Source organism: Cydia splendana, chromosome 18 (genome assembly GCF_910591565.1).
Source record: "Cydia splendana chromosome 18, ilCydSple1.2, whole genome shotgun sequence".
Taxonomy (NCBI): Eukaryota; Metazoa; Arthropoda; class Insecta; order Lepidoptera; family Tortricidae; genus Cydia; species Cydia splendana.
In genome coordinates, this window is record NC_085977.1 from 5,585,405 (window position 1) to 5,604,565 (window position 19,161).

Genomic DNA, 19,161 nt, shown 5'->3' on the forward strand with positions numbered 1-19,161 from the left:
CCCTGGGGGGGACAGGTGGAATTATTTCTATGTATACCCATTGGTTTCCCCCCCGGTGGGGATAGGTGGATTTTTTTTCACTTATCCCTACAACCTCGCTATTTGGTAGGGATACATGGAAACTTTTCCAATCATCTTAACCTGATTGTATTTTGGTTGAAATACATGGAAACTTTTCCAATCATCTTAACCTGATTGTATTTTGGTTGAAATACATGGAAACTTTTCCAATCATCTTAACCTGATTGTATTTTGGTTGAAATACATGGAAACTTTTCCAATCATCTTAACCTGATTGTATTTTGGTTGAAATACATGGAAACTTTTCCAATCATCTTTACCTGATTGTATTTTGATAGGGATACATGGAAGTTTTCTCCAATCATCTTTACCTAATTACATTGGAAAGACTGGCCAAAAAAATTGTGACGAGGCTATCTGAACATATATATGAAAAGGTGCAGGGGCGGGTGGAATAAGTCCATATTATATATCTACTAAACGCCTGTGCAAACCGGCGGAGCGCAGCGCAGATCACTTTAAATTTATCAATGTGTATTCTTCCCTATTTCAATTTCATTCAGGTATAAATTTGAATGCTCTGAGACATGGAGCATCTCGGAGCATCACGGAGGATTGTTACTCCGCGGCATCGAGGAGCACGTTAATCCTCCTGGGTGATCTGCGCTGCGGTCCGCCGGTTTGCGCAGGCCTTAAACAGCTAGGTAGCAGGGCGAGTGGATGAAATTCCATATATATCCCTACTAGGTAGCAGGGACGGGATGACTGGAAGAATTTCCATATATCCCTACTAAACAGCAAGGTAGCAGGGACGAATGGAAGAAATTCCATATAGCCCTACCAAACAGCAAGGTAGCAGGGACGAGTGGAAGAAATTCCATATATCCCTACCAAACAGCAAGGTGGCAGGGACGAGTGGAAAAAATTCCATATAGCCCTACCAAACAGCAAGGTAGCAGGGACGAGTGGAAGAAATTCCATATATCCCTACCAAACAGCAAGGTGGCAGGGACGAGTGGAAAAAATTCCATATAGCCCTACCAAACAGCAAGGTAGCAGGGACGAGTGGAAGAAATTCCATATATCCCTACCAAACAGCAAGGTGGCAGGGACGAGTGGAAAAAATTCCATATATCCCTACCAAACAGCAAGGTAGCAGGGACGAGTGGAAGAGATTCCATATATCCCTACCAAACAAAAAGGCAGTAGGGATAGGTAACATAAAATCCACCTGTCCCCACCTGGGGAGGAAAAAAGAGGTTAAAGTGGAAAAAAAGTTACTTATCCCCACCAGGGGGGAAATCAACAGGTACACGTGGAAAAAAATCCACCTATTTCTACCAGGGGGGAAAGTAGTTGGGAAAAGCGTAATAAATTCCATCTGGCCCTACCATTCAAAAATAGGGGGGATAGATGGACGACTTGATTCCATGTATCACTACCAGTAGAAATAGATGGAAAAATATTCCACATATCCCCACTGGGGGGGATATCGCGGTAGGGATAGGTGGAATAGGCGGAAATAGATGGAAAAATATTCCACATATCCCCACTGGGGGGGATATCGCGGTAGGGATAGGTGGAATAGGCGACAAAAAAGACCTGGAGGTTCATAATTATAAATTATGTTAGATAACTGAAATTAAGTAAAATTATAACTAATGCATAGGTAGATACCTGATATAATTAATATGAAATTATGACGTATAATGAACACTACCACTGCGTGTGCTATCAAAATCGTCGCAGTCTTGTCTGGGTCTGACTCTAGCTGAGTTTTTAGACAGAAACTAGATTATCCATAAATTTTTACTTACCCTTAATAGAAATCAGGAAGCTAACCGTAGGTAACTTAAACAACGGTAATTCTCTAATTCTGATGTAGGTATATTAATATTTTACCGAAGAGTTTGAAAAGCTTCGTGGAAATATACATGACTTTTATAACACAAACCTAAAATAGTGACACATAAACATTTAAAACTAATGTCGTTTAGTTAATGAACAGTACATATTAAATATTCATCGCACTTGCATGTCGTATTTACTTACATCCACACAATTGTCATTAGCGTAATGAAATATCAATAAAACAGTAGGTAAGTCAGAATTCATTTTACTTTTGGAAGCCATAGCTCAGTCAAGTTTAGGAACCAACTGGGGACGTACCTCCACTTTACAAAAGACCACAGCTTTTATACCACTTAGCGCCACTTTCACCATCCCACTAACCCGGGATTAACCGGTTAAACCGTTAACCGAATTGTACTGGTAACCATGGTAACCCCATGTTTAACCGGTTAACCCAGGTTTAGTAAAAGGTGTATGTGGCCCTTACTGTTTATAGAGAGACCTTCAAACGTTCAAGAGCGTACTCCACCGATCTTGGGAGTACGCTAGGGGCCTTTAGGCCGGGAACGCACTTGCAACCACTCTGAAAAGGCGCCGGTTTTCCTGAACGTTTAGTGACCCATGTATGTGGTTGACCCATGTGGTGGACCCATTAAACTAACTCTTTGCTGGGATCAAATTCTATGTATTTAAGTATTTGTATATTATATATATCGTTGTCTGAGTACCCACAACACAAGCCTTCTTGAGCTTACTGTGGGACTTAGTCAATCTGTGTAAGAATGTCCTATAATATTTATTTTATTGAATATTTATTTATCAAAGGCAAATAAAACAACAAATAGCCCGACTTCACTTTTAATCCTCCTTTATACCTTCATTTTACAATATTTACATCATCTTTATCACAATTTGACAGTCATTACATACCTACATTTCCTACTATGTACAAAATTCGTTAAAAATATTCGCTATTAGGGATGGACCACAAGATTTTGACGCAACATACGCGCAAATTCAAACACGCAACGAAGATACTTCGTTGCGTAAACGCTGCGTCAAGTATATGTGGGCGGTCCCTTAATAATTGTCTATACACAACTCTCTGGACCCGGTATTTCTTCTGCTATGAGATGTTCTCGCCTACTGAGCGTTGTGGTACCAGATTTGGTAGATGCTGCTATTGGTGAAATTAACTGTAACAAAAATATACATAAACGGTACATCACATTGTTTTTCGGAACGGCAAAAGTTCGCATTTACCTTATTAACACCTCTTTCTTAACTATCAGTCTAAGGGCCGATACAGACGGACTACAACTTATATGGGAACTGCACGCCGACGTTGCAGTTGGGGTGCAGTCGGCGTGCAGTTCCCATACAACCTGCAGTCGGGTTGCAGTCCGTCTGTATCGGCCCTTAGGTAGCCGTTAAATACTTTGAATACCTACCTACATACACGAAATTCTATGTGCTTGGCGTCCTTACTTTATCCGTAAACTAAACTACACTAGTTTGCGGGATGGTAACAAGAGAGTTACGGCCCGATTCGAATTTTAATAAAAAAAAAACATGTATTCAGATGAAATAAACCCTATTATACAGATTTTTTTCTTCTGCCAAACTGCAGGGCAGTTTGTTGGCTAAGATACGTCAGTTAATAGATCTAGAAACGATATGGATTAGATATGTCAGAGTCAAATGTGACGTTTCTTCAAACAAAAACGTCACTTTTGACACTGACACATCTAATCCCTATCGTTTCTAGATCTATTAATTGACGTATCTTAAAGTTCGAATCGGGCCTGTGATATTTGAGAAAAGATAATCCGATTAATTAACAAGCACTTTATTATTTACAATGCAGCCTTAGTAAGAATATTTGATCCTAATTTATTACCATACTACAACGGACGAGGAAATAACTTTAAAACTGAAACCAGGTGCCACTCCCAAATGTCTACCGGTAAGGCGGGTGCCTTTTTCTCTTCGAGACAAGGTAAAAAATGAAATCTCTATTATTGGCTAATGGAAGAATAGAACCCATAGAACATAGTCAATGGGGAACCCCAGCAGGGCCGTTAGTGAAATTACCAATGTGGTTCTTCTTACCGTGCGTGGCTCATCTTGCGTGACGCTCGCGCGCTCGCCCGTCGGCCACTCGTCTCGCAGGGCACCGTTCTTCACCGCCTCCGGACACCGCTTTAGAACCGGATCGCCATCTGAAAAGAGGTTACATTAAGAAGAAATTTGCCTAAATAATCAGCCGTCTTGTATGCCTAGTAGGGAGTGCTCCCGGTACTGGTTGTCTATACAAATACAGTACCGGAACCGGGAATTCCCGGTTTTTGCCATACAAACTCAGTACCGGGAGCATTCCCTAATGCCTAGCACATGATTGGCGCGACAGTATCTCGCGGCAAGATAGACTACCTGTCTTTTTCTAACTATGTTAATAAAAGAGGGACGCTGTAAACTGGAGCCCGATTCAGATTTATCAATTTGTTATGGTTTTGAACTGGTTTTGATACGACCAAAGAGAATTTGAAATAGAGTTACTATCATGGTAAATTATGTAGCTACAGTTCATTTACTGCCATCTTTCGACAAGATTAAAACTGTTATAACGCCATTTGACTTTAATTATTATTCTTTCACTGATATGTTAACTTGTTAAATATTAATATTAACGCCATCTACTCTAGAGTAGGCTGAAGGTTATGGCGCCATCGCTCGAAAAGATTGCACCATACCTTTGGCTTCAGTCGAGCGTTAATATTAATATTTACCAAGTTAACACATATAAGTGAAAGAATAAGGATCAAAGTCAAATGGCGTTCTAACAATTTTAATCATCTGTCGAAAGATGGCAGTAAAACAGTGGCTACATAATTTACTTTGACAATCCGCCTCTATACACTTTACTTTGATACGACCAAGACAATCGTCTTGGTGACTGTTTGGGTAACTTTATAGGTACCCCTGGGTGGCGAAACTGATTGTCCTGGCTTCCTAGGTTGAATACGGAACCCTTACGCTACGTCTTACGTAAGCGAACAACTCGCGACGGCGGCGCGGCGCGGCGCGGCGCGGCGCGGCGCGGCGCGGCGCGGCGCGGCGCGGCGAGGAAGAAACAAAACGTTGATACGTATAGGTGTGTCCTACTCACACATGAGCGATTTAGACGCGAAGCGGCGCGGCGCGGCGCGGCGCGGCGAACGCGCGGCGAACACGCGGCGCGGCGCGGCGCGGCGCGGCGCGGCGAGGTGAAACAAAACGTTGATACGTATAGGTGTGTCCTACTCACACATGAACGCGGCGAAGGCGCGGCGCGGCGCGGCGGCCTTGTCCGACTAGGGAGACACTCCACGATCGCCATGGCCGCACGCAGACACGGTTTTTAGTAAATTCGTATTTAAATTATGAGTAAACTATATGTCTTTATGTGGTTATGCAAGTAAGTGCAGCGTTCTTCGTTGTCTAAAATTTTGGTTTACTGGGATTTTGAATTGGCACCGCCATCAAAAACTAAGTACACAATTACCCGGGTGGTTATTAATTTGCTTATTAGGTACTAGCTTTTGCCCGCGACTTCGTCTGCGTGGAATTAGTAATTTGGGTACCATAATTTTTAAACAAATCTGCTTTTTATTACATCCTTCTTTTCGCCCCCAAAATGGATGACTAATTACAATTAGTCAAAAATGCGAACTTTCTTTATTTGTAACGAAATTAAGATATTATTTTCTTTTATTTATTTATTAATTTTGACGTGATAACGTCTTATAAATCGATGAACACCGGTAGCATGCACGAAAAAGTGTCACGTTGTGGACAAATCTCCATGGTAACGTTGTGGACAGATCTCCATGGTAACGTTACGTAATGTAATGGTAATGTTTTCTTATGACGTTATCACGCAAAATTATCGTCCGTAAACCGACTTTACAGACAACCATATTTTTCTATCTTAACATCACTTCCACCTCCACTCCAACTTGGAGGTTCGAGAAGTTGAAGAAGTTGGAGAAGCTGTAGAAGTTGGAGAAGTTGATAAAGTTGAATAAGTTGGACAAGTTGAAGTTGGACTTGGACAATTTAAAGTTGGAGAAGTTGGACAATTTGAAAAAGTTGAAGAAGTTCGAGTTGGAGAAGTTGAAGTTGAATTTGAAGAAGTTGGAGAAGTTGAAGTTGTAGTTGAAGAAGTTGAAAAGTTGAAGTTGAAGAAGTTGAAAAGGTTGGAGTAGTAGAAGTTCAAGAAGTACGAGAAGTTGAAGTTAAAGAAGTTGGAGATGTCGAAGTTGAAGAAGTTGAAGAATTTCGAGTTGGAGAAGTTGAAGTTGAAGAAGTTGAAAAGGTTGGAGAACTTGAAGAAGTTGAAAGGTTGGAGAAGTTGAAGTCTAAGAAGTAGATGTTGAAGTTGAAGAAGTGGGAGAAGTTGAAGTTGAAGAAGTTGAAGTTAAAGAAATTGGAGAAGTCGAAGTCGAAGTCGAAGAAGTTGAAGTTGAAGAAGTAGGAGAAGTTGAAGAAATTGAAAAGGTTGGAGAAGTTGAAGTAGAAGAAGTTGGAGAAGTCGAAGTTGAAGTTGAAGAAGTAGGAGAAGTTGAAGTTAGAGAAGTTGAAGAAATTGAAAAGGTTGGAGAAGTTGAAGTTGGAGAAGTTGAAGAAGTTGGAGAAGTTGAAAAAGTTGAAGCAGTTAGAGTTGGAGAAGTTTAAGTTGAATTTGAAGAAGTTGGAGAAGTTGAAGAAGTTGAAAAGGTTGGAGAACTTGAAGAAGTTGAAAGGTTGGAGAAGTTGAAGTTGAAGAAGTAGAAGATGTTGCAGTTGAAGAAGTGGGAGAAGTTGAAGTTGAAGAAGTTGAAGTTAAAGAAGTTGGAGAAGTTGAAGTTGAATTTGAGGAAGTTGGAGAAGTTGAAGTTGAAAAGGTTGGAGTAGTCGAATTTGAAGAAGTTGAAGAAGTTGAAAAGGTTGGAGAACTTGAAGAAGTTAAAAAGGTTGGAGAACTTGAAGAAGTTGAAAAGGTTGGAGAAGTTGAAGTTCAAGAAGTAGGAGATGTTGAAGTTATAGAAGTAGAAAATGAAGAAGTTGGAGAAGTTGAAGAAGTTCGAGTTGGAGAAGATGAAGTTAGAGAAGTTGAAGAAGTAGAATTTGAAGGACGAGTTGAAGAAGTAGGAGTTGAAGTTGAAGAAGTTGAAGTTAGAGAAGTAGAAGTTGAAAAGGTTGGAGAAGTTGAAGTTGAAGTAGGAGAAGTTGAAGTTGAAGAATTTGAAAAGGTTGAAATAGTTGAAGAAGTAGGAGAAGTTGAAGTTGAAGTTGAAAAGGTTGAAGTAGTTGAATAAGTAGAAGTTAAAGTTGAAGACGTTGAAAAGGTTGAAGAAGTTGAAGAAGTAGGAGAAGTTGAAGTTAGAGAAGTTGATGAAGTTGAAGAAGTTGAAGTTGACGACGTTGAAAAGGTTGGAAAAGTTCGAGTTGGAGAAGTTGAAGTTAGAGAAGTAGAAGTTGAAGAATTGTTGAAGAAAAGGTTGTTGATTCCCCATACAAACTTCCACCCCCTTTTTCACCCCCTTAAAGAGGGATTTCTGGGATAAAAACTACCCTATGTCCTTCCCCGGGACTCAAACTATCTCTATACCAAATTTCATGAAAATCGGTTCAGCGGTTTAAGCGTGAAGAGGTAACAGACAGACAGACAGACAGACAGACGGACACACTTTCGCATTTATAATATTACTAGCTTTTGCCCGCGACTTCGTCTGCGTGGAATTAGTGACAGCAGCTAAAGTAGGTATGGCGCCTGGATAATTCTAATAGCAATGATTCAATTCGCGCATTGCTTGCTTCAATTATTAGGCAATTCATTAACTCTTTCAATTCCACCCCCCCTTGCACTCTCTTCAGGGATGATTACCGACATAAAAACTATCCTATGTCCTTCCCCGGGACTCAAACTATCCCTATACCAAATTTCAACTAAATCGGTTCAGCGGCTTAAGCGTGAAGAGGTAACAGACAGACAGACACACTTTCGCCTTTATAATATTATATATATTTATAATATTAGTATTAATATAGTATGGATTAATTACGTTTTGGCAGAAATTGGCTTTACGACGGGATAGGGACTGGACAAGGATAGGGGTGGGGTCTGGTATATAAAAAAATATTTTGTGCTTTTCAGTGGGTTGGAAGGACCTACTAACGAAGAAACTACTGGACCAATTAAGTTGAAATTTGGTACACATATGTACATTAGTAACTTAAAGATGGACATGTTTTTTTTATAATTTTAAAATACATAGGTTCGAAGTTATTTAAGAAAATAGCCAAAAAATGACCATTTATCTCCAAAACTACTGGGTCTAAAATTTTGAAAAAAAATATACAAAATAGTTCTTTACCTATAGATGACAGGAAAACCTATTAGAAATGTGAAGTCAAGCGGGAGTCGGAATTATGTGCGGAACCCTAGAAACGCGAGTCTGACTCGCACTTGGCCGGTTTTTTTAAAGAAATTATATTAAGTTATTTTGCTTTTATGTTTGTTTTTTTTAATTGATTTATTTATATTTTTACTTTTTTATTTCGTTTTATTTATTTTTGTCTCATTATGACGATCGATTGATCTTGCTGCGCGCACGTAATACAGGGACCCACTCCCTCTCCCACTCGCACTCGCACTCTCAATGCCACTGAAAACCGCATCAAAATCACGGACAAACATACATACATAAATACATACCGGTCAAACTGAGAACCTCCTTTTTTTTAAGGCGGTTAAAAACCAAAGTAGTTGCTCTTTTCTGTGAGCTGTAACTTCGCAATTAGCCTAAAAAATTAAAATAATGACATAAATTACTTTGCCGAATCTTTATTACAGCGAACTCAGAATAGTCGTAAGTGCCATAGACGCTACTGGATTTAAGTCTTTTATGCCAATTTCCGCGAATTTGAATAGTTTTTAGTTTTGTGCCTATAGATTACAGGAAAACCTATAAAGAAATCAAACGGGAGTCGACTAATCAAATCATAGCCGGTAATTCTATATACGCAACGCCTCTAGCCGCGTCATATTCGCGTCTAAAAATCAAATGGATTGATCGCGCCCGTTCCGCGCCGCGCCGCGCCGCCGCCGCGCCGCTTCGCCATCGCGTCAAAATCGCTCACCTAGGACACTTCCATATGCAACAACGGTTTGTTTTTTCCGTGCCGCGTCTCGCCGCGCCGCCGCCGCGCCGCGCCGCGCCTCGCCGCCCGTCATTCGCGTGCAAATCGCGCCGCGCCGCGTTCGCAACGAGATCGCTTACGTAGGACACTTCTATGGGCATCAAAGGATTGATTTAGCCGCGCCGCGCCGCGCCGCGCCGCGTTCGCGCGTTGTTCGCCTACGTAAGACGTAGCGTTACGCAGCGTACTACGTAGGCGAAGAACACGCGAACGCGAAGCGAAGCGTGCGGCGCGGGGTGAATCAATCCTTTGATACCTTTAGAAGTGTCCTACATGGGCGATCTCGTTGCGAACGCAAACGCCTTGGGCCCGCCGCGCCGCGCCGCGTGGCGTTCGCGAGTTGTTCGCTTACGTAAGACGTAGCGTTAAAAAGTACCTCAAACAGTGTCAAACTGTTATTTTTCGGCGCCAAAATAAGACTGCCTGCTTAGCATCAGACAGATGACCTGTCAGCGCTTTTGCTTAATCCTCGTCATAAAGAAAAGCATTTATATGGAGGAAACAAAACTTAAGCTTTTTTATACAGAACGTCAGGTACAGTCAGCAGAAGTTGCTAAGGGGGCGAAGTGCTCAAAATTAACTTAGCACAACTTTATTGTTTAGACGTAGGTTAGGTAGTTCAAGTCCCATACTCCTAATAATGTTGAACATTGTACAAAAAATTACATTTAAAGGATCACGCTAAAACGGTCCGGGTCAAGGCCGAGGCTTAAGACACTTATTTTTCTATGACAGGTGATCGGTGATCACTTGATGCTTTCTATAAAAAACTCAATTGTCTAACGCATGAAGGACTTCTAAAACTAATTATTTGATGGTTAATGAAAAATTGAACATCCCTAATTCTATCCGGAGCAAATACATAAACAAAGGTAATATTTAAAAAAATATCGCGAAAACGTATTAAAGCCCAAAGCTTTGTCCACATTGCCCCGTGTTTTTGACACCTGTCTAAATATAAACGAGCCTTTGATCTCTCTAGGATACTGTATAGCTACATTGCGTAGAAACTTTAATGGAAACTATAATGGGCTAGAAATATTAACGGCAATAGGTAATTTAACTTTAGAGTGACGTATTTTATTTTAATTAAAAGCGCAAATGGACCAAGTGGATTGTGAAAGTTGAAGTAAATTGTGTAGGTATGTAAATTACTTATTATTCTTCCTTATTGTGTCATCACTACCGTCTTAGATATCTATACAGGGTGACTTGAAAGACGTAGGTAATTTGTAACCTAAAGGATTTCAATATTATATTGCCTTTCTGTCACAATATTTTCAACTATTTTCCAAGTTCCGTGCTACGCCAAGGAAGCATCACAATGACTAGTATTTGGCTCCCTTGAATAAAAAAAAACATAGCTTTTTTCATAAAATTTACTATTAATGCTGGAGGTGTTATTTCATATTTCATATTTCATTTATTGCATAGTCATGAACATAAATTACATAATAAGATGTTACAGTTAAGTTGGCCAATTCATGACACCCTGTTAGGGCACACATATATAGTTATATATAGTGGACATGTAAATTTAAGGTTATTTTAACGTTATGACGAACCACGTAGCAGAAATTAGTAGGTCTAGCGGGCGGTTTCGACTCTACCGGCCGCCGGCTGTACAGTCCAAAGTTTAATTTTATGACCCATTTGAACCCTGTCACAATGACAATAGTATGAGCTCTCTAGCGACTTTCATATTTATTGTCACTGTGACAAGCGTATTAAAAAAACATTAATGAACAAGAACATAAAAATATATTTAATGAAGCCTAAACTCGTTCATTAGACCAACTTAACGAGCAATAGAATTTAATTGTTGTTGTATTTTGTCTGAAAGCTATGTTTTGATACCACAACAAACAAATCCAACGACATAATATCAAACGTACGAGGTGTTTTGACGACGAGGCTCTTAAATTTTTTTTATTAAATATTCGAATTCAAATTCCACCTATAACTCTTTGTTCCAATTTTCGTTACAATAAATGTACATTACCCTCCCTTTATCGTCAGTTATATATTATGTTTAAAAATGCATTATGATATTACAATATTAAAGGCACCCTGTTTTTGTAACTCGGTTGATCTCTTGGGTATATTCCCGAACTTAAATTAAGATTAACATTTAATTATTTTGTATGAAAAATAAATGAAAATAAAAAATATCAGAATTTACAAAAACTTACTTTTTATACCATTTATTTCCCTTAACTATAGTTAGACATATGCCGAATTTAATGGATTTCAATAAAACATCCTGTATAAAAGCGTAGAGTAAGTAAACAAGTAAGTACGCTATGAAAATGTCGAGGGCCTTGAACCCACTAACAAAATTGTGTTCAAACGTTGATTCGGTCCCGGATAAATTTGCCCATTTTTGTCTTTGTACTTACAGCCAGCCTCAAAGATCCGTATTTAAGATATCAGAAAGCAGTATTTGTTTAGGACGAGCTCGTGGTGTGGCCTGCGGTAACGCAATTATTCTATTTGTACGGAAAATTGGAATATTCACTTACTGATAATGATGATATTTTGATTTATTGTAAGAGAATTGGTGTACATTTGGCAAACCTAATAATGATAACGACGGTATAAAAAAAAACTACCGTCTTATTTCTTTTCTCGATTTCTTGTCAATACTCAATACGGATAAGTGTAGCTGCGGGATAAGTATGGCTGCCTGGCTGGCCCTCATATTGGGGCCTGTTTACACATTGATTAGTGTGTATTTCAGTTCATAAATTTACTACTTGCTACTTGAGTTTGATGGCAAATGTATGAACTCTCACTTAGTAAACAGGCCTCAGAATGAAGGCCAGCTACACTTAGCGCGGAGCCACACTTACCCGCCACACTCGACCTTACCTATTATGACTCAGAAATGCACGTTTGACAACAACAACAAACAAATGAAATGAAACGAATGGAAAGAAACGAATCGAAATGAAACAAAACGAAATGAAATGAGGCATTGTCTATGAAAAGGGACCTTATTGTCGATGGCGCTTACACCGCACATGGTCGCGCGGCATTGTATTTACATCGGAGCATCGTTAATAATGGCGTAAGCGCCATCGACAATAAGGTGCCTTTTCATGGATAACGTCATAAATAATTTATTAATGCATGTGAAGAATAGGTCAACACATCTTACAATCAATATTTGGGGCATTATCTACGAAAAGGGACCTTATTGTCGAAGGGGACTTATTGTTGCGCGGCATTGCATTTACCCATGTCGATTACCATTGTCGTAAACCCCATCGACAATAAGGTTCCTTTTCAAAGATAACGTCACATTTAAAAATGTACTTACCGGGCGGTGGATTCAATATATCCGGCTGCGCCTGCTTGGGCGGTTTCAGCGTGTACGCGACCACGTATTGCCCATCGCCCGCGTTTAATTGCAGCTCAGGAGTCTGTTGCTTCGTTGGTAATGCTGCCCTGTTGCGAAATATTCAATTAGTAACATGATTTAATAAAAAATTGTATTGAGACTCTCGCTAGGTGGTTGGATCAAGGGTCAGATGCAGAAGGCGGTGATCTTGGACACGGCGCGGATAGTCCGCCGGTTCCTCTCTCTGCGGCCCTGACCACCGGTAGCTTGGGCCTTGCCCCGCTGCTGGCGGCACCCTAGGTTAGGTTTTTTATAATGTGTTTATATGTATTTTTTATTGTTTTGTAAGTGTTTTTATATTTTACTTTTATATTCATATTATAAATCACCTAGCCTAAGAGTTGAAATAAATAAAGAGAATAATTGTATTGTATTGTCCTATAGTTTTTCTGTGATTCCCAAATAAATCGCTAAAAAATATAATTATAATATCGAATCAGGGGCATTCCACGAGAATGCCGCTTACGGAATCTGATACTTCTGAAAATGCTGAGACCAATATTTTGACTTGGCCAACAAATTGACAATGTGTTCTCGAGATTTAGGCATTTGATTGAGGTAGCTGCCCCCCAAAACACGAAAAGTACCTCCTGTTCTTCATCTCACACCGCCGGTCGTCCGTTTTTGTTTCTGGATACCTTCCATTTATATTTTTTTTAAACTTCATGTAATATCACTTACTTTTTCCTCCGCAGCAAAAAGGCGATGAAGATGGCAGCGCATGTCCCGACGACCAAAGTGAGCGCGATCGCCCAGAACGTAGTAGCGGACACTCCCGCCATGATACTGTTAGCTCCATCTGTTGTATTTGGGAACTATTAGTAACAATAAAAAGTTAAGAGCGTACAGTCCTTAAGCCCTCGTATGCCGGAGCGCGGATCCGCGTACGAGGAAAATATTAGAAAAAAAATTACGGCACACGAGAGGTTAAAGTATAATAAACATAAACTTTCAGACGAAGGTTTAAATCAATGACAGTACATTATAGTAGAAGTTTTTCCCAGAATTTATTGACAAACTTAATAAAATGAAAACTTTGTAAGGTTATTAATTTCATATAATACAAAAATATATTCTAACAAGTTTAATATTATGAAGTTTCCAACAAGCAAAGCCAAGTAATCAACCAACTTTTAAAGTAGACTTAATTATTTAAACACGTTTATCTGCTCTGCTTTAAATTACTTCAAGTAGATTGTAATTAAGAACATAAAACTTAATTGCCTTTTTAAAAATGTTTTTTTCTCTTATTACTTGAGAATAAGATATTAAGAGTCTGAATTTTGGCTTGGCCTGTATATTTAAAAATATACATATAAAGGCTGTCAAGTCAGTCTTGAAAATCTATTGCTTCAATGTATCTATTACACTTCATTTAAAATTAGACAAGGTTATTTTACACTATTTCAATTGAAGCTCATAATTTTTGTTTTAAAGATCTTACAGGCCAATTTGAACGTGCACTGGCATCAAACTGATATTAGAATGATATTTGAATCATATCAGTAAGCTGACATGACAGCTAGGCTCATGTGGGCTAAATATAAAACACGGGTAAAATTAAGACTAACTTTTTAACACTCAAAATTTATTCTATTTTATTCCTATTCTATTTAAAAAGAAGCCTTGTGTTTATACAGACTTCTTTTTGAATGGACTAGGAATGAAATAGAATAAGTTTTTAACTTTCAATAACTTAGTCTTATTTTACCCGTGATTTGTATTTACCCCACTTAACCCTAACTTAGCTTTTGTCGTATTCGGAAAACAACAACATCAAACGAATATATTTTAATGCCTTGTGTGTTTCATTAATAACATACCGGTTCTTCTCTCAGGATCACGGTAAGCGAGTGAATGCAGGGTGATCCGATCAGAGTTCCCCTTGTCATTCCTGGAGTGGACTGTCAGTTGCAAACTGCCACCGATTGACCACAGCGCCCCAATCGGCACCAGGAATATGGCCACGCCATCTAGGAACAAATATTCAACTTTGCGGTACAGTCGTAGTTTGCGGTAAAGTAAGGTAGCTGCAGTACCGTCTTCATTATAAGGGCACACGGGGCCCGTGCCCAGTGGCCCCATCCTCAGGGGCCCCCGAATGACAGTAACAGTATATTTCATTACCCATAATAAATAGAAGATTATAGTAGAAAAAAGTAAGTTTTATAGCTTTCTTTACTTTCCAAAAGGGCCCCAAATTCGTATGTGCCCAGGGGCCCCAGCATAGTTTAAGATGGCCCTGGGTAGCTGAATATCAGCCAAGTTCAACTCACCAGTTTCATTAGCCGTAACGACGAATCGCGACTGGCCACTGCCGATGTCCACGGCCTCCAAAACCACAAGCTGCGGTAGCCCTCCATCATAGCCGGCCACACAGCGGATCACGACTGTCGCCGACGTCTTGCTCGAATCCTGGATCCAGTTCAAACCGTTCCCGGTCGAAACTAAAATAAGGTAGCTGAATATCAGCCAAGTTCAACTCACCAGTTTCATTAGCCGTAACGACGAATCGTGACTGGCCACTGCCGATGTCCACGGCCTCCAAAACCACAAGCTGCGGTAATCCTCCATCATAGCCGGCCACACAGCGGATCACGAGACTGTCGCCGACGTCTTGGCTCGAGTCCTCGATCCAGTTCGAACCGTTGCCGGTGGAAACGGTGCAGTTGCGAGGTGGCGAGGGTTTTGCTGGTGAAAACGGGAGTTAGTTAGAATAACAAAAACATGGTACTGTAGTGAAGCCATTTTAAGTGTGTTATTATTGTAAAAGCAGAAGAAATTAAGATCGTATTTTGAACAAACATGGTGGCCATTGACGGCTTTACGGAACTAAATATGTGTCTAGGCTTTAAAATTCGTAGGTGAGTCGTATTAAGGCATTAGTCTAGAGACATTGAACGTTGCATTTTAAACCTGAAACTATATTTGGGGTTTCTCCGACTGACGAGTCCGGGCATAAAAATCTACTTAAAACAACAAACATTGTTTGCTAAAACTTGATGTTTGTCAATCAACTCGTACTCGTACAACAACGTAATCAAGCGTACAGTCAGCATCAGAAGTGGTGGATGAGTCCAGTCATCAGTCTGGACTGACTAGTAATCAATCCTTTCTAAAAAGCGATAAATCTTTAGGTAAGTACATATAAAACTATTATTAGCAGGTGGCAGATACCTTTGGCGCGTTGTTTAATTCGCTTTTATTGATGTTGACGATAAACTGGTTGTTGAAAGTTTTGACAACTCTGAAAATCGTTTCTACATAAATTTGGCTACATACCTGCTGGCACAATTTGGAAGACACAAGGTTTGGCTTGGATACCGACGCTGTTGGTCCCCCGGCACGTCAGGGCACCGTAGTCCCTCTCGCTTGCCGGCGTGTATCTCAGCTCACTTATACTACTGTTCACTGTACCTGCATGAGAAAACAATTAGGTAGGTAGGTACTTAATACCAGCGACGGAATATATAGGCCCCGTACATGAACTATAGGGGGCAGCATAGGAGCCGTCAGATTTTGGGCGCGAGGCGTAAATGTGCCGATGAAGCCTACATGATGGCAGAACCTACTATGCACAAGGAAAAGTACCGACGAGAACGGTAGATGGTAGCACTTGCTTTAGCAATGTACATGTGCACATATGTTTCTGATTCAGACCACAAGATGGCAGACCCTCCACACGCACGGTCCCTATAGACTTTTATAGACGAATCTCTCAATACATTTTCAGTTTGTAAAACGACCCGTATATGACTGACATTTCTGACACATAACTATCACTTTCTGTCCGTAAACATATCCCGCCACGCCCAAATTTTTGAATATTAGCCAATACTCGGAATCTTTTAAGCGATCAGCACTCTAATTCCTACCAACACTAGGGAGAACATAACGAGCTGCAGAATAACTCACCATATCTTGCGGGAGACACGTTGAAGCTCTCGCCACTATTATTGAACTCCCACAGAAAGTGGACGTCGGCGGGGTCGGCGTGCACGGAGCAGCGCACGTGCAACGCCTCGTCCAACGCCGCGCCCACCACTTGCGGCGACGACTCCGCGCATACTGGTGCGTCTGTGGAAAGCAAAGCAGCTTTACCTACGGGACTTTTAAAACTGCTGGTACCATCTCGTTTGTTTTTCTTTATGGCCCATCCACTTTATAGCGTACTTAAAAATTGTAACTGTGTGTGTGGTCGCAAACACGGTAATGACCACGTAGAAAAAAGTGCCAATGGAGGATTCCAGGACCACTGGATTATCGACTTTATGAACAAGTTATGACTACAAGTCCAATAATTGATCCAGGGCAACCCCTGGATGCCTAGCCAATGTGACAAGTTGTGCTACGACAACGGAACGATTTGTGTCTCTCTATCACTCTTCCATATTAGTGCGTCAGTGACAATTGCGTTTCGTTTGCTACTGAGTGTAAACGATGGCATGTTGGATATGCACCCTGGCACACAAGACTAACCTGAGACTGGTCATTTAGAGTAGAAAAAGGCTCGTAAATTTGCGTGTTCAAGCACTCTTGCAAGTAGGTAAGCTTGAAGATACTTATATTTATATACTCGCTTTCAAATATCTATTTGTACAATTTCGATTTAAATAGAATATGAACATAAATTATCGAGGTGTTTTGACAAGACTAATGTAAGCTTTAGAATATTGCTATTTAATTACAAAAATATTCTGTTAAAACGCGAACCCTATTTTTCTTCAAGAGCTTATAGGAAGTTGATCCAATCAATATTCCGAGCAAAGTTTGTTTGTTACTTTTGAGTTCCCGGCCTCCAAACTTTGAGAACCTATTACCAAGTCACTGAACTCATGTGAAGCTTTGTAGCGTCTGTATAAATATACTTAAATACCTACTTAATTATCTCTCGTGTCTTGATTAATGCTTTTAGCTCAAAGTAGGTTATAGACGATAACGATTTCATATTTTTTTATATCGTATTTTAACATCAAGGTATTCTTTACTCCTTTTGCAATGAATTTTCAGATTTAACTAGACTCTTCCCATAAAAAAACTACTAGAATTGTTCCTTGAGAATTCTTCCCAAAAATTTGTATTCAGATTTGTTTTATTGTACCAAAAACATCATTATTACGAACAAACCAATAAATCCAGAAATCCAAACACCATTTTTAACTCGTAAAAAGTGTATAAATCAAATGCGGTACCTTCCCCGGCTGTAATTATTTCGTCTCCTCGCATGGCCAGCTAACCCCAATGAAAAAGGTAAGGTCATACATTTACCTTAACATGTAGTTACTGCTTTTTTCCCGAGGGAATCAGACCGGCCAGAATGTCCGCGGAAGGAAGCTATTCGATGCGCCAATATAGAATTGTATAATTAATCTTAGACCCGGACGTCCTTCTTGATTTACATTGTGCCCGCTTGAAAGGTACGGAATCCGCGCACAACAATGTGAATTTAAATTATCGGAATAATTTTCTTTAAGAGTCTCCAGTAAGCTCGGTTCTCCATACAAACGTAGTTACGCTCTCACTTTAAAACGACTAGCTAGATTGTTCTAAAACTTTGATCTTACAATAGGTTAAGCTATATATTATCTAGTGCTGTAATTAGTTTATGTAGCTTCAGATACCATATTTAAAAAATAAAGCGAATTTAAGTTTTTCATACAAAACTTGTTTTTGCTCTATTTCGTTTGGTTTATAAACTAGAGTTACATAAACTAATTACAGGACTAGATATACCTCATGTCATTCTATGTGCAAAGTTTCTTTACAATCCAAAATGTAGTTTTTAAAATGAGAACGGTATTCCGTTTGTATGGGAAGGTGAAATTCGGCCGAGCTTGTTGGGGACTCTCAACGGACTTCTTCACTCGAAAATAACCATCTAAATTACGCTTACAAACATTTTAACATCAACTGAAATGTCTCGTAGCTGTCAGCAAAAACACTATGTTAATCCTCTTTGTGTTTCTTGAAACGTAACTTTCTTTATTTTTATTTGAAACTCTGATTTCTATCTCGAATAAAAATAAGTTTGAACAAAAACTACGGCAAATCGGAGTTTGGACTTTATAAACAATACAAGTTTTTATTGCTCGTTCTAAAAGGAATTTCCGTAATGGCTACAAGAATAGAACAAATAAAACGGACAATGAACGTGCAAATGTTTTCGTTTTTGAAATGTATTCAACACAAGCGCTAACTAAAGCAAAGCTCTATGATTTAAAGTGAGCCGCGGAACAACAGATTGCGCGACTACGAATCGCCGTAATATTAGGGGTGTAATTTCGATGATTTAGTGGCCTTACCGACTTTCCTCAGCAATTACTATGCGGACGGCCGGCGGAAGGAAGTGGGTAGATACATCGATCCGACCGCAATCATTTGAATAGGTACCTACTGCGGACAGGGCGGTATTTATGGCACTGTAATTCATACTGCGCAGTGACATTTTATGGTTGCGATACATGTCACGGATACGTATTTGATGGTTATTACGGGGAGAATGCAAATGATGCTGTCTAATAGGTGGGGTTTTGGTTTCCTGTGACGGTCGCTTTGTTACGCAGGTTGACGTTTGATACGCATGTTACGTTTATTTTGCTATGCGCCCACAAGAGGATACCTTAGATAATAATTTAATTAAAATTAAACCTTTATCTAGGGTC

General features: G+C 39.8%; 1 protein-coding gene across 1 annotated transcript in view; it reads right to left on the bottom strand.

Moving 5' to 3' along the window:
• Positions 1-2,716: 2,716 nt before the first annotated feature.
• Positions 2,717-19,161, bottom strand: part of LOC134799410 (hemicentin-1-like) — a 209,879-nt gene continuing 193,434 nt past the window's right edge. Inside the window, exons 11-18 of the mRNA XM_063771804.1 lie at positions 16,415-16,576; positions 15,782-15,916; positions 14,987-15,190; positions 14,323-14,472; positions 13,181-13,298; positions 12,419-12,546; positions 3,985-4,094; positions 2,717-3,068 (exon numbers count right to left, since the gene is read on the bottom strand). Of these exons, the coding sequence (XP_063627874.1) occupies positions 2,964-3,068; positions 3,985-4,094; positions 12,419-12,546; positions 13,181-13,298; positions 14,323-14,472; positions 14,987-15,190; positions 15,782-15,916; positions 16,415-16,576 (1,112 nt within the window). The 3' untranslated portion in view covers positions 2,717-2,963. The remainder of the gene's footprint in view (positions 3,069-3,984; positions 4,095-12,418; positions 12,547-13,180; positions 13,299-14,322; positions 14,473-14,986; positions 15,191-15,781; positions 15,917-16,414; positions 16,577-19,161) is intronic.